The 16,024-nt window shown below is 41.1% G+C and overlaps 1 protein-coding gene across 6 annotated transcripts in view; it reads left to right on the top strand.

Moving 5' to 3' along the window:
- Window positions 1–16,024, top strand: part of bmf (Bcl2 modifying factor) — a 31,079-nt gene that overhangs the window by 3,801 nt on the left and 11,254 nt on the right. For 2 of the 6 annotated variants that reach the window (XM_031890712.1, XM_031890715.1), the window contains exons 2-4: window positions 7,164–7,459; window positions 9,708–9,846; window positions 10,272–10,361. In XM_031890712.1, the coding sequence (XP_031746572.1) occupies window positions 7,165–7,459; window positions 9,708–9,846; window positions 10,272–10,361 (524 nt within the window). In that variant the 5' untranslated portion in view covers window position 7,164. Of the gene's footprint in view, window positions 1–6,476; window positions 6,670–7,163; window positions 7,460–9,707; window positions 9,863–10,271; window positions 10,362–16,024 lie in introns of those variants that run through there. The other 4 variants (XM_031890714.1, XM_002932827.5, XM_018096777.2 and 1 more) reach the window with 4 other exon arrangements.

Raw genomic sequence — 16,024 nt, 5'->3', positions numbered from 1 at the left:
CCATCTTTGGGCCACTACGCTTACTTAATTTATGTAACTTTTCAAAGAACGTTCAAAGAAACTTACATAACTTCACTTACCCCCAACTAAAAGACTGACTTATTAGCACATTAGATATTTTTATTGTTTTTATGAACTACCCCTGACTAGTTATAGGGCCTCACAGCAAGATCATTGTGCCCCTAAATTTATGCAGTTTGCGTAACATGCAGAAACATACATAACTTCCATATCAAGCAATGGCAACCAAAGCAGGGGCAGGAAGGAGTGTAGGGTTTAAACTTATGGGGGCAAACTCCACTGACCCCTAATGTACTGACTAAATTAGTGAATTAATGGGACACATTTTATGGACTGCGCATGAATAGTATAAAGTAACTTCAGCTGTTTATATTGCACACCATAGGGGTGAGGCCAAAATTGTGGTACTGAGCACTTGTGTTGATGGGGAACCAATATAAACAACTTGTAGGGAGCCTCAAAGTTTTTGATGGTGGCCCTAGTTTACATATGAGCTGTTTTTATACAAAATATTTTCACTGAGACTTGCAATGTTCAGGGTATAGTCCTTTAAGCCGGCTACACAGGTACCAATACAGATATCAGATCCTTTATTCAGAAACCCATTATCCAAACAGTACTAACTTCTAGTACCAAATTCTGCTCTGTATGTCTGCACTGTGCCTATTCAGTGGCTTTGGGTGCAGACACATGAGAGGGCTGATGCAGGGGGAGAGGTTTATCCACAGACTGTTACACACCCCTGTGTGCCCGTAGTCTAAGGCCCATAGGCCCAGCGCAAGGTCCTCACTGTCCTAAATGTCACATTATCAGAAAGTACAACCAGGGTGCTTGCCATGAGGCAAGTTGAGATTCATGTCTTAGGCAGCAGTGCCTATGGGGCAACCAGGGACAATAAAAAAAACGCTCCTGGTAATTTCAGCTTTTCTAGTGCAGTGCACAGAGTGCAAATTGTGCTGTCTGTTCAGCAATGTACTCCCTCCTTGTCCCGCTCCGAAGCTGAAAAATTAAGTGCAGGAGGGGGAGGCAAAGGGAAAGGCTGCCCAAGGGCCAAGATCACCCTTCAATACAGTCTGGCTCTACATTTACTGAAGAGATTCAATTATATAACTGTAATCTCAGCCTGTTATGAAACACCACAATTCTCTTTTCCTTGAGCTGCTATTGATTTGTAGCAGATTGAATTCTCGTGGAACAAATGATGCATCCCCACTGTGAACCCTGTGCCACAGGCAAAACTATCATTAGTTCATTAAAATAGCGGCACAGCAGCAGACGGCCGTGTCATTTGTCCTTACGTCCTTTGTCCAAATGACTATATATGCCCTATATTCCTATGATATGTATACTAATATACAGAAACCAAAGATATGCAAGGGGGTAATTCTTGAGGAGAAAGAAGGCACATCTGGAGACCTGTAATTCCCAATGAGTGTGGCACCTTGCACTGGTTGTGCCAACAAAGAGTAGCATGTATTATGGGTTATGGCATAAGACTACAGCAGAGCTATTCAACTTTTTACATGTAGTGGGATGAATTTTATTGTACTGCGTGTTTGGGGGCCACATATTAATATGTCAAAGTTGTACAAAGAAGCGAATGGAAGAATTGGGCCCATAAAAATTCTACGCAAGGCCACATCTGGCCTGTGGGCCTCAGTTGAACAGATCTGGGCTAGAGCACTGTGCGGCTACTTAGTCATTGTAATTAAAAGCTGAGAAAAATCGGCAACCTCAGAAACACTTTATTGGTCCATTGTGTGAATCTAGTAATTGTCAGTGTCTTCCAGATTCTTGCCATGTCAAAAGCTTGTCTGCTAGACCAATGTATGCTTTAGGTCTGGGCACCAATGAAGACTTTATCAGAAAGGTCTAGGTAAATACAGCCATAAACACTCACTCCTATGAGGCTTCTGATCATCTGAACAGGAGAAATATGAGGGAGACTTAAGGTCACTATTGAGAGAACTACAGGTAACACTACAAGTGTTAGTATAAAAGCTGTGTCCCTAAGCAAAGTACAGAGCCGGCTGCATGCTGAATCACGTCACTACCAATAAAGGAAGGCAGATGCGGGCTGGAGATAGCAATCAGCAGCTCACTTCCTCCTTTGTTACCGCACTGAGTACAGTACTGGTCATATGCATGGGAGGAACTCAGGCTAAATAATGCTACTGCTCAGTCTTTTTACATAAGGTGTAAGTTTTAGAGCATAGAACATATGTTTTAAAACATATATCAACACAGTAGACCTAACGTATTCTAGTGACATACCTACATAAGTATCTTAAGGACCGTTCTACTAAGTAAAACTGGCTAATGAATCCTCTCCAGCAACATACCGTAATCTGCAGTAGTATATGTTGGCAGTAATATAGGTCATAAAGAAGAGCTCAGTTACTGTCAAACTGCCACTGTCCTAGGATGGCACCTTCCAATAAGTCAGTTTGTCACATTTCTAGAGCTGGTCACCTTAAAGAAATATCTGAACAAAAATAGTTCAGCAATAGACCAAAAAAAATGGACCACCGTGTGCTGAAGCCTGTAGTGGAACGTTCACTGTGAAGTTCCAAATAGTCTCCGGAAGGTGTGTCAATAAGAACAATTAGGAGTTTAACAAGATGGGATTGCATTTGTGAGCAGATGCATCCTACCCTAGCATCAACAAGTGCAGTGCTAGGTGTCTGCAATGGGTTCTCTGAAGTGATAAATCTCTCTAAACCACCTGACAGTCTGAAGGATGTCTGCTTTTGGCTACTGAATGGCTAGTGGTTATCTACCCTAAGTTGTAGGATTGGGTTCCTAAAGAGATTTTACTTTTATTTGAGAGCCCATTCAATTCTAGTTATTCCATTGATCATAGGACCCTATATATATATATATATATATATATATATATATATATATATATATATATAAATTTTTTTTTTTTTTTTTTTTTTTAAATAGCTCAGAAACCGAAAAGGAGTAGTAATGTATTGAAATTATTAAAAATGTTTCTCTTAAGTTTTGGAGAAGCGATACTGCACAATCAGTTCTCCACTGTAGGGTTGTTAAAAGACCAAATAGTATTGTATGGTGTGGGGTGGACTGAAATTGGGGCAGATAATATCCATGAAATTCATGAAAAGCAAAAGAAGGCAGGTGGTATCTGCAGGATAGGTGGGAAAGGTTGGGGGGCAGATGGGATCAGATAGGGTGGCATGGGAGAGAGCACAGAAACCATACAAGGGTTGGGAAAGGTGCAAAAATAATGAAGAAAGAGCAAAAATGGAAGAGAGGTCTGTGAGGACATGATTGCGGATGTTTAGTTCAGATGAGGACACAGAACCGGATTTGGTTTTCAGCATCACATAACAGTCATATCTGTAACCATGTCTACTTTGCTCTACGTTTGAACCACTCTATGGCAGTATTAACTTGATGCCTTATTCGTGAGAAGAGCAACCACTGCCGTTAGTTAGGTCAGGCTTTTCGTATATTTTGTTCTGCTTGGCTGGATCATGTGGGACAAATCCACCTACATTCTAACCCTTATATTCTACTTTCTGCTTCCTTCCAATGTCTTGCTCTGACAAATACATTTTGTATCCTGTCCTTGAATTGCTTATGTAGTGTCCTCAGTACAGTACAAGAATGAATAATATCTTATAATTACTTGTAACTAATAGTCTTCTAGTAACTTGTAACTGAAACTGAAAAAATAAATTTGCTAGAATGAGTATAGGATTTATAATCATGGTTCCATGGCTATGTGCAAGTACAGACAGAGCTTATTCGTAATCATGCAGTAATATGGCTAACTATAGGCAAACAAAAGAAACAAAGCTGAACTTCATCATTTAGAAGAGATTGTATGGTTGACCTGTGGTTTAGGATAAAATGGTGGAGAAACTCCCTGTAGCTGACCAAATGTGCAAATTTGGTAAGTTTGGGCAGTTTCGACTTTACCGCCTGATCTTGGAGTGGAACTTTTGATCTATGCAGAATAAAAATTCACTTTGCTGATGCCTCATTTTACCATGTGGTCAAGCCATTGGCAGATCTAGATGCACAAGTAACAAATTATATTACTCACTTCTGTTCCAATCCACACATTAGGGTCATTGGCACAATAAATGAATCTGTGTTATCAGTCATACCATAAAGCAAAAAATAGAATACCAAATTCATCCTGTGTATGACCATTTGAAGAACTTTAATTTTGTAGAAAGAAAAACTGTGTTTTCCTGGGAGTATCAGCAGTGAGAGCAAAATTAGATAAGTGCTGTCAACGAGATGTCCAGAGGCTTCTTTTGGCCTTCAAAATGGGGATATTGGTAACTCAGTGATGTTATGTTGTGGCATGGTCTCATGCCATTGGTTGTAGCCTCACAAGAGATTATTTATGTGGTTGGATGGACCCTGCTAGTCTAGATGGGTTTTGGCCAGTGAGTGGTACCCTATTGATTAACTTGCTTTCATTTGATTCTGCTACAACACATTTTATGAACCGTGTGAAAAGCTGTCAGGGCTGGCTTTCCTTGGGTGGGGGAAATTTAAGCAGTGGCGTATCATCCTGAAAGCCAGTTAGGGTAAGCATTGGTCATTTGCTCTCCTAGATAAACATGAAAGCCCAGCCCAGTTTCTGTGAGATCTGTGGTGAATAAGTAGTTGCTTCTCTATATATTCTTAAAACTATGGCTAAATGACTGATACACCAATATTTTCCTATATTTGTACTTATGAGTTAATGGGGCCCCTGACTAAAGTTTGAACCTTGAAGGGTGGTCATGGCCAAAGGTTATACCTTTTAAGTGGGGCTTCAACTGAAAAAATTTGACAGCCACTTCCATAGGATGACATAGGAGAGGCACACAGTGATGATTCAGTTGGGGAACCAATGTGTAAGTAGCTTGATACTTTGCATCACTGATAAGAGACATAAAGACAGCATTTTTAAAGCCATGTGCTATTCCTCCTGAGGAAGCTTGGCATTCCACATGAAACGCGTAGAGGATCTCAGAAGTTTCCAGAATTATAAGAGTTTTTTTTTTCAATGCTTATATGAACCTCTGTTTCGAGTATCCCATTTGGGTTATTTATATTATTACACAATTTTGGTGCACTTTGTTTTCAGTGGGTATCCACATAGAATACACAGAATGTCCCTAATGAAAGATTGATGTTTGGCCTGGCCTATCAGTAGGTGATTCAGCCAGAGTGGGATATTTAGATCATCTACGCGAGTTTGCATGGAAAAGATTTGAGCAATAATATTTGCACTTTAATCTACTTTATTGAAGGTAATGCACCAGTGGTTTGTTTTATGCGCTTCCCTACAGACTTGTTGGATGACATGTCTCTAGAACTGAGAGGTTTTAAAAGTGTCTACAGAAAGGGTTTACTTTTCTAGGGGAAAAATGTCTGCCTTCATAATATGTCTGCCTTCATAATATAGCAAATGTTGAGCACTAATTGGCCACCCTCTAGTTGATGGCACTCTGGGTAAAGTCACAGAAACATTTTCTCAAATTTTCCTTTACGTTTGGACTTTGTGTCCTATTATAACCTATTCCCCACAGGTAAACAAACAGCCGCACAGGTGGGGGGGGTCAGAGAGTTTACAGCCCAAGGCCAGCAAGCGAAACCTCTTTTGTTTAACCACAGTGTAAGCTCACTGATATGAGATGGTATTTTCCAGCAGCTGCCTCCTTAGTTTGTTTTGTTTTTTTAAAAAAATCTAAACCACAAGCAGTTTTATGTGAGGATTGTTGCTGCACCCAACAGTTTACAAACACAGCATAAAATCCCCAACCTGTATTTCAATGTAATCTAAAAATCATTGACACCTAATGGTCAATCCCAACTTTTCACCTTTCTCTCTTCTGTTGTCTTCTTGACTACTTTTCTTCCTGTTGTATCCTACTATTAGAAAGAGCAAATATGCAAGACAAGTAGTTATTTTTTAATGTAATTCCATTCTCCCCCACCCACTTCTTTCATGTACACTTGTTTCTCTGTTTACTTCTATACTCTTATACTGCTTTCATTATTTCCCTTTTCTGTTCTTCCATATCCTCTACTTCCAAAATCTTTTTCTTTCTCCACCTTTTTTTACTATACTTCTCTCTCACCGATTTATACCTTCTGCTGTTTCATTTTTCTTTTCTTCTGTAACCTCATCTACCACCTTTTCTTCCCTCCACTTTATTCATTTCTTATAAACTTTCCATTCTGATGTCATTCCAGTTCCAAAAACAGAGGATGGTGGGAAACTTATGGCCAGTGTTTACCCAAATAAAGTGTGATAAAATCTCATCTAGGAAAAGTCAGTGTAGGTAGTGATAACGGATACATATAATGTCAAGAACAAGTAATTGTCATTGTATTATACATTATTCATTTAATTTCTTGCTTTTTGTACTTCTTTAATTAGATTTTACCCCAAAACCTTGTACCAGGCAGCCATTCCAATTCCTGCTGGCAGGATGTAGGATGGAAAGATAAGTGAAGATTATCTTCCCTGTGAGAAGGCAGGGCTGCAATTGCCTACCCACGTCCCACTGTGCCCCTGGAATGGACCCTTAGAACTGCCTACCACTTATTTCTAATATAGGATATAGACTATATACATAGGAAACTCCAATAAAGGTGTAATTTTAAAAGGTAATAAACCTTTTTAGTTCGGATTAAAATTAGGCACCATATATTATCACCATTGCCTACATGGTGTAGGTGATTTTGAAAAATGTTACATATTCCCTTGTGCAATGCAAAGAACTTGAAACTTTATGAAAGATACTAAGTCGACTATAGTAATAGGGCAGGGTTCATTTGGTACAAGTGGGTGAAGGTCAGACCATGATGTCATTGGGCAGGCATCTAAATCAGAGAAACACACAGTAAGTTCTATTAATGATTACTTATGATGTAAACAAAGACATTGATACAAAAACAATGATCTCCTCTATAGATTTCTGCTTTCTCTGATTAAAGAATAGCTAAGCATTTAAATTTGCTACTCTAGATAGATAGAGAAGAGTAGGTCCAGTCCAAATGGCATCCTGAGATGCCAAGAAAGTGGTGGAGTTTGTGTTGGGGGCATACTGCTTCAAATTTTAGGATCTGGAATCTTAACATGTGTATTGCTTCTCTGCTAGGATGGAACAGGAGAGTTACCTGAATATGGATGAGTTAGATGACGATGTGTTTTATCCTGATGAATTTGGATACCCAGATCAGACCATGACTTCCTCCACAGTATTCAACCAGAGCCAGTCCTACACATGCCTGCTGAGCCGCTTTCACCTCTTCCCACTTTCTCACTGTTGTGGCCCTGGATGCAGGGGCGCAGACTACGAAGACAAGGCTACGCAGACTCTGGGTTCCCCTTCCATCAGCCAGGACATCATGCTACCCTGTGGGGTGTCTGAAACCCCTCAAAGACTTTTTTATGGTAAGGAGGCCTTATCAAAGATGTATATTTTAACGCCGCAATCCCACATTTATCTTACAGGATCCATGGATTTTTTAGAATATTATATTGGCCTCTATATTCAAGGATTAAAAATTTCTTGCATTTTGTACAATAACCCATTTCCCTTACAGAAGTGCGATCAGCAATTTGAGAAAAGGGGAGACGGCTGGGTGGTTGTAAGATATTTGTACTGTCCATAGCACTGCTGTTGTGCACACATTTTGCTTGTCTACAACTCCCAGCATACTCTGTCATATTATCAAGAGTTACATCATGCAGAAAAGTGTAGTGTATCAGTATCTATCAATATCTAGCCCCAAACTTCTAAGGTATATTCTGTGGTACATCTGGTGTATAAATAAAGTAAGATATCAGCAATAACTGGCATGAATTATATTTTTTTATTACTCATACAGGTATGGCGTATATTATCTGGAATGCTTGTCATTTCCCAGATATGGGTTTATTTTCATAATTCACCATACCATGTGTCTACTATAAAAAAATAATGTAAACATTAAGGGGCAGATTTAGATCTTAATACATAAAAACTCAACCACGTTCTATACATTCCTATGGGATTTTTAGAAGTGTATTTATCAATGGGTGAAAGTTGGAACTTACCATTTGATAAATATGCTTGTAAAAATTCCATAGGAATGAATAGAACGTGGGTACGTTTTTATATATTAAGCTCTAGACTCACATTCTGATAGATCTGCCCCTAAATATAATCAAGGTCAAGGATTATGATTTTTTTTTATCCACCAATATGGATACATGCACCTTAGTTACCATCAAGTACAAACTACTGTTTTGTTATTACAGAGAAAAAAGAAATTATTTTTAAAAATGTAAACAAGAGAGGAGTAGGCAGAAGAAAGGGGAGATCAGAAGAGGAACAAGAAGTGGGAGAGAGGAAGGATACTGAATACAATTATAGTGTTACAGAGATGTTTAAATTACCGGTTTTGCTATAGTTTTGCACATCTGTGGCACAATCAAGGGGAATAAAGAATTAAAGGATGATGGTAGTATTGCAAGCAGAGTTAGTGGAGGACTCATGCAGAGGTATAATCCTATCCGCACAATTGGATTTGTTGTAAAAGCAGAGCCACCTGTGGCTTTTTAATAAACACTCCTAAAATCTTTATTATTGGGGGAGCAGAGGATAGGAAATACTTAATAGGCCTGATGTACTAATAGCTCACTCTTTACACTATCATTTGTAAGAAACATGGTTATCCTTATAAATGGCTCCTGGCACCCTATACTTACATGCCTGTTTTAGCATTACCATTGCTCAGCCAGGAAAAAGAATGGTGGTGTCCTACAGTCTGTGCAAGTCTGTTTGTTATTCAGCTCCTTAAATTAATTCACTGATATTCTGTTATTAAATAAAAAGATCTCTGAAAATACAGACCTTGAAGAGGACAACGATCGTGTGGATGTAAACTAAAAATGGAAAATAATGTGCTTCTAATTAGGAAAACTGGATGCGTGCCCTTATCATCATTATTGCATTTTGGCTTCCAGGATTTTTCACTGCCAATTTGTGCATAAACACAAAAGTGGCAAACAGTTTCTTACTGGGTTTGTACAAGGAAGGAGAATCAAATGTGCTGTTTCCACTTTCCTCTGAAACATTCTAGCTATAGGCACTTAACTTGGCTCCTCAGGATTTTTGTCTCCATTAAGGCTATTACCAGACGGGACATCAGCCGATCTGCTGGCTTCTGCTCCCTCCTGTGTCTGCACTGAGAGGTGCTGCATCGGCACGGGTGCAGAAACACAGAGCGGATTTTGGCTTCCTTTCTGTGTGCTGCTAAACCAAGCCACTGGCTGGGATAAGGGTATGGGAGGGGATTTGGAAGAATCAATAATCTAGGCCTCCTAAAGAAGTTATGCTGCCATGACTGAAACAGAGAATCTGCTATTTCTGGGTACTATCTTGTATGCATGTTACTGTGTGTGTGGGTATCTAATGCGCAGGTGTAAGCAGCAGTCCTGCCATACACAAGGTATCATTAGCTGTGAATGGACCAGGAGAGCTGGCAGCTGAAAGTAGGTGAGAAGTGGCAGACTGAGGGCAAACCCTAGGCTCAGTAGGGCTGATGCTGTGTGATACTCTTACCACATGTAAAGCATTCATTATAACTTAAATTGTACACTGAACAGATCAGTGGTTTCCCTTCAGAACTGAGGGGTCTCTGTCTTTGTGTTCCAGGACATGCAGGATACCTATTATATCTCCCTCAGAATTCTCCGGCCCGTTTTGGAGAAGAGGTTGACAACAGGAGGCAAGAACAGAGCGCAGAGCATCGGATCGCCCGCAAACTGCAGTGTATTGGAGACCAGTTTCACAGGTTTCATCTGCAGAGAGTAATTCATTACTTTTTCTATATGATCTAGGAGTCAGGGGTTAAGAGAAATTTATAAGTCAGGATCATTGTTTAACCACAGGCAACTCCTTTCTAAGGACAACATTAGGATTCTACCTGTAAAATAATGGTGTAAACACACAAAAGACTAATTATCAGTCTTGCATTCTAAGAACCAAAAAGGAGCATCCAGCAAAATGGGGGCTAAGGAATTTAGCATTTTTAGGCTTTTTCATCTACCTCAAATGTCATATCTATCTACATAGGAAGATTTTACAGTTTGTTGTGAAAATAGATTAGAATCTACTATGCTTTTTTATCTTATAAAGAGAACACATTTTTTTTCCTCAGGCCATTGTTTTTTGGCAAAGAGAATTGATTTAAATTTTAAATCATTTTCTTTTTTGAAGTGGTATTTCACAGGCAGGAACATGGTACTTCCATGGGCACAGATCTATACCCCCAACCATGCTGGATAATTTTTGCCTTTGGAAGGGAAGGTATGTATGGGCAGAATCTGTGTAACTCGTCTGCTTTGTATTCTTGACTAGGGTGTTTAGGGTGAAATGGAATCCTGAATCTGTGATCTAATAATATCAATATCTTAAATATACAGATTACTATGAGCATGTAAATAAGTGGGATTAATAAAATATGTTTAATGTAAAGTAAGAATTTAAAATATTTGTTTTACTTTGCTTGTATTTAACACGGTATATCCCCTTCAACATGAGTTCAATGAATTGGGTTTATGCTGAACATACTCTGCCCATTGTTTTAATAATAAAAAAATAGTTTTTGTTATTACTTGAGCTTAATAGGGCAAACAGGGAAACTGAAGCTACTCCTGTGTTTGGCTCTTGCCAGCTAGATAATTAGATTACCACTAATTACCCCTAATTATCTACCTTGCAAGGACCAAACATGTTGAACAAGGGGGTATACTACCCCTTTAGGGTGATGGCCCAAAAGGGAGATTAGTCTCCTGCAGTTAAATCTTTGCTACCACAGGGGATTAATCTCCCCGAAGTGCCTATCCATCAGCAACAAAGTGAATCGCCGGTGGGAAGGCATACACGTCACATCATTTTCCAAAGTCACACAAAGTTTCCTCCTGAAGGAAACTTTGGGCAACCTTGGAAAACAAAGCGCTGCACAAGCCTTCACAACAGCGATTCACTTTCTTGCTGGTGGGAAGGCATTTTGGGGAGATTAGTTGCCCATGGTAGCCTAGAATTACCGTGGGTGTGTAATCTCTCTTGAGCCGTGGCCCTTAACGTTAAAGGTTTTTTGAGAAATTGTGGTCAGAGCTTAGTTTGATTAGATGGAAATCCCATGAGCACTTTGTTAAATGGAGTAGACACAGGGAAAGTTATAAAGACTGCCTGAAACATCCACGTGGTGGATTTTCTGTGGATAAATGTGCGCAAGTATGTTTCATATATTGTGTTTGAAAGTTCAGATAAATGTTTTAATGAGTGCCGTTAATTATGCAACGAACGCAGTGGCAGAACTATAAAGGAAGCCATCCCACGGTTGCAGGGGGGCCTGGACTATGGGGTCTACTTCCTCTATAGGTCTAAGAAGTTTCCCTTCCCCAGGCGCTTCTTACCTACTTAGCGGGAGTGGTAGAGGGATAGCTGGGTAGGTGCGTGCTGGGTCCTTTAAAGATATTTTCTGCAGGGGGCCTGGTGTAACGCTGTTATGCCACTGAATAAAAGGCAAAAGGTGTATTGATATAGAAAAACACTCATACTTACATCTAAAACAAATCATAGACTCATGAATAAATGCATATAATCGCTCCAGCTTGTGGGTGTAGTCTTTCCCTTAGACACCTATATTTGGGTGACAAGGCAACATTTATAGTTATGGACCCAGGCACAAGGGTGTTAGTGGATATATGCTTTGTGAGCTCTGTTGCCAGCAACTTCCAAATTAACTGTTGCTGGAAAAATGTTGACAGACCAATCTTTTGTCAGTCATGGATCAGCAGGACATTCCCAGATGATTGGTTTGGCAGCCTTCGGCTACAAACAGCCAGTTGCAATTAGGAGCAGTTGGTGACTAGAGAAAAAGAGACCAGTTTTAGGGCAGGTAAACACATACGCTTGACTCAATGGCCAAGAAACTTAGGACAGAAGAAGATCCAGCAATAAAGGCCAGATTCTTTTCTGTGAGGAAAAATAAGTCCTCACTCATGGTATAAGTTGGTTCACTGACAGTTACACCACTTGCTGCCATTCATGTCTTCCACACAGCTATTACCACATATTATCAAAGTTGTGCTGTTCCAAGTCCCTACTACACTTTAATCAATAAATCGTTGATGAGCGCCAGCTATAAACCGTACTGTTACTCCATCATACTTCGTACTTTCTTTTTTTTTTCCTCAGTTTTAGCTGATGTCAAGGAGCAGCACTGGTAGAACAGGTTTAACAGAAATCTGACTCCTTTCTCTCGGTTTATTTTAATCCAGTGACTTTGTGTCAGGGAGCAGAGAGGGGGGAGGAAGACAGAACGTGGCCAAATAAAAGAAAAATAAATGAAAACACAGAGATGGTGAAAGCAAACTGACACCACACTCGCCCAGCCATACTCCCTCCTTTTTCCCTGGCCCCAGATAGAGTTGTCTCTGAAGCACAGGGTGGAGCAGACTGAGGTTGGCAAGGTGCAGTGGGTGTGGCTTGTGAGTTCTTAGCCGCTGGGCTCCCATAACAACTGACAGCAGACTCATGAACTTTTAACCACCCTTTATAATCCACGGCTAGTTGACAGCTTATGACCACAAGGATCCTGCCAGTTTCTATAGGACCAGTATGTATGTGTGTTGCATGTGGTCCAGGGCATATGTGCACCAATGTGGAACTACCTGTTTTGGAATACAGACAGAACAAGATGTTGAAATGAAAGTTGCAGACTGATACAGTTCTTCAAGTATCGCCAGTCATAGGGAAGATCCACTTGCATAAATCTTTCTCATAGCCCTGCACTAGCAAGTCATTGGAATCAGCACAGGGGTTGTTGTTGCAGAACAGGAAGTAAAAAGGAGACCTTTCAGCTAAGAAACCGCCAGAAACCATTGCTTTTTTTTGTAAAAATTAGAGCTCATGTAAACTGACCTATTTGTATGTGTGTGATTTTGATTTGGACCAACTGGTTGTACTATCAGCACCTGGTGTTTTTATTGTGGGTTGCATTGGTCCGTGGACCCCATTAGAAGTAACTGTGAGTGTTGGAAGTAACTGCATTCTGGTTCCACTGTCTACCATGAAAATAATTACATTTCCATGTGTATGAATTCATGTGTGAATTGGTTTTTGTAATACAAGATGGATACAATTTTACATTGAAAAACAGCTTGTCATTTAAAAATGTGAAGTTGCATAAAAATGAATGAGATGCAACAAATCTGTAGATTTTGGATTTGTGCCGTAAACAAATGATCCACAAAAGATTCGGTTAAACCATAATTTGCTTATTCAGATTTTTAAACAAAAAATGGCATTATCTGTAAACAAATCTGTAAAAAAAAATGTAATATTCAGTTGTCTTGAACATGACTTTGGTGAAGTCAAATGAACAGTTGCAGTTTGACCAAATCCTTGAAAAAGGATTTAACAGTATCCCAAACCTAGTGGGGCCCAAGGAAGCCAGTAGTCTGATTAATGTTCCACAAAGGGGTCAGGGCATATGGTTGAGGCCATGACTTGGAGCGCTATTTAATTAGGCTTTTTTTTTTTTTTTTTTTTTTTAATATTTGTGCCAAACTCTGCATAGTTGACAGGGTCCACCACTCAGGGGACCCAGGCATATGGTGGTCTAATAACTTGGGCCCCTGGGGGGAGAGTGCTGCTTACTAGTGTATGTAGCTGATGGTTGCATTACCAACACAGAATCTTAAATTCAGGGCAACTTTCCAATACAATTGCCTTATTAAAAATCACATTTCTTTGTGAGGCGATGTGTATTTCTGCTTTTACTACAGGGCCAAACTCTAATTATTTGACTGGCCCACCCATTGGCTAGGACCTATGAGATGATATCATTACACAGGAATACAATGGAGCTCATCACAGTACATACAGTTCTGCAGCCTAACTTCTTATTATGGGCAAGTTACTTCCTGTTCCTGATAAGGCACAATTTGGTAACTTGCTTTTGGACAGAGTTATCACCATCTCTCCCTACTATACCTGTTATCCCACAGCCTCAGTCCCTTCCCAGAGGCTATTATCCCACTGCTACTATAGGCGCCATCTCTCCCTACTATACCTGCTATCCCACAGCCACAGTCCCTTCCCAGAGGCTATTATCCCACTGCTACTATAGGCATCATCTCTCCCTACTATACCTGCTATCCCACAGCCACAGACCCTTCCCAGAGGCTATTATCCCCCCACTGCTACTATTGGCACCATCTCTCCCTACTATACCTGCTATCCCACAGTCCCTTCCCAGAGGCTATTATCCCACTGCTACTATAGGCACCATCTCTCCCTACTATACCTGCTATCCCACAGCCACAGTCCCTTCCCAGAGGCTATTACCCCCCCCCCCACTGCTACTATAGGCACCATCTCTCCCTACTATACCTGCTATCCCACAGCCACAGTCCCTTCCCAGAGGCTATTATCCCACTGCTACTATAGGCGCCATCTCTCCCTACTATACCTGCTATCCCACAGTCCCTTCCCAGAGGCTATTATCCCACTGCTACTATAGGCACCATCTCTCCCTACTATACCTGCTATCCCACAGCCACAGTCCCTTCCCAGAGGCTATTACCCCCCCCCCCCCACTGCTACTATAGGCACCATCTCTCCCTACTATACCTGCTATCCCACAGCCACAGTCCCTTCCCAGAGGCTATTATCCCCCCACTGCTACTATAGGCATCATCTCTCCCTACTATACCTGCTATCCCACAGCCACAGTCCCTTCCCAGAGGCTATTATCCCACTGCTACTATAGGCACCATCTCTCCCTACTATACCTGCTATCCCACAGCCACAGTCCCTTCCCAGAGGCTATTATCCCACTGCTACTATAGGCACCATCTCACCCTACTATACCTGCTATCCCACAGCCCCAGTCCCTTCCCAGAGGCTATTATCCCCCCACTGCTACTATAGGCACCATCTCTCCCTACTATACCTGCTATCCCACAGCCACAGTCCCTTCCCAGAGGCTATTATCCCCCCACTGCTACTATAGGCACCATCTCTCCCTACTATACCTGCTATCCCACAGCCACAGTCCCTTCCCAGAGGCGATTATCCCCCCACTGCTACTATAGGCACCATCTCTCCCTACTATACCTGCTATCCCACAGCCACAGACCCTTCCCAGAGGCTATTATCCCACTGCTACTATAGGCACCATCTCTCCCTACTATACCTGCTATCCCACAGCCCCAGTCCCTTCCCAGAGGCGATTATCCCCCCACTGCTACTATAGGCACCATCTCTCCCTACTATACCTGCTATCCCACAGCCACAGACCCTTCCCAGAGGCGATTATCCCCCCACTGCTACTATAGCCACCATAACTTTAAGTGGTGGTGCGCCACAGAGCTAACCTACACTCTTCCCACATACATCTGCTACTCTATGGGGCCCCACCGTGTGCACAATAAGTAGAAAATTAGCCTCTAAGTTCTTTGTTCGTTTAGTTGCAAGTGAGACTCCAGAGCAGAGGGTTGGACTGGGTGAGAGAGAAAAGAAGGGAGGGAGACCGAGAGTGAGGGGGAGGTGAAGAGGAGGGATCGCGTGAGTGAAACAAGGGACATCATGGCCGTGTGTGTTTTGTGGCTTTCCTCCCCTCCCTGTTTATATCGCTCTCTATATTTAGCCTCTGAGTCATGAGATCTTTTACTTCCCACAATGCACTGCCAGCACCTTACATAGTTTTTTTTTTTAATTCTCTCAAAGCCCTGACTTGAGATCACCCTCAAGGCACCAGAATATATAATAAAAGCATCATATCTTTTTATTATTATTTACTTTAACCCTCAAAATGAAAGAAGCAGCAAGAAAAGGCCTCATCAAGCTACAATGCCAGATAATTAGAAGCTGGTTTGTTAGAGGTCTACTTTTACCCCCTCCCCTTTCTTTAACTCAGGGCATTCGAGGAGTTTGCATTGAACCATTTGAAACTTCCA

Source organism: Xenopus tropicalis, chromosome 8, assembly GCF_000004195.4.
Source record: "Xenopus tropicalis strain Nigerian chromosome 8, UCB_Xtro_10.0, whole genome shotgun sequence".
In the NCBI taxonomy this organism is placed as follows: domain Eukaryota; kingdom Metazoa; phylum Chordata; class Amphibia; order Anura; family Pipidae; genus Xenopus; species Xenopus tropicalis.
The sequence above is the reverse complement of the archived record's forward strand: the minus strand, read 5'-3'. Positions and strand labels throughout refer to the sequence as shown.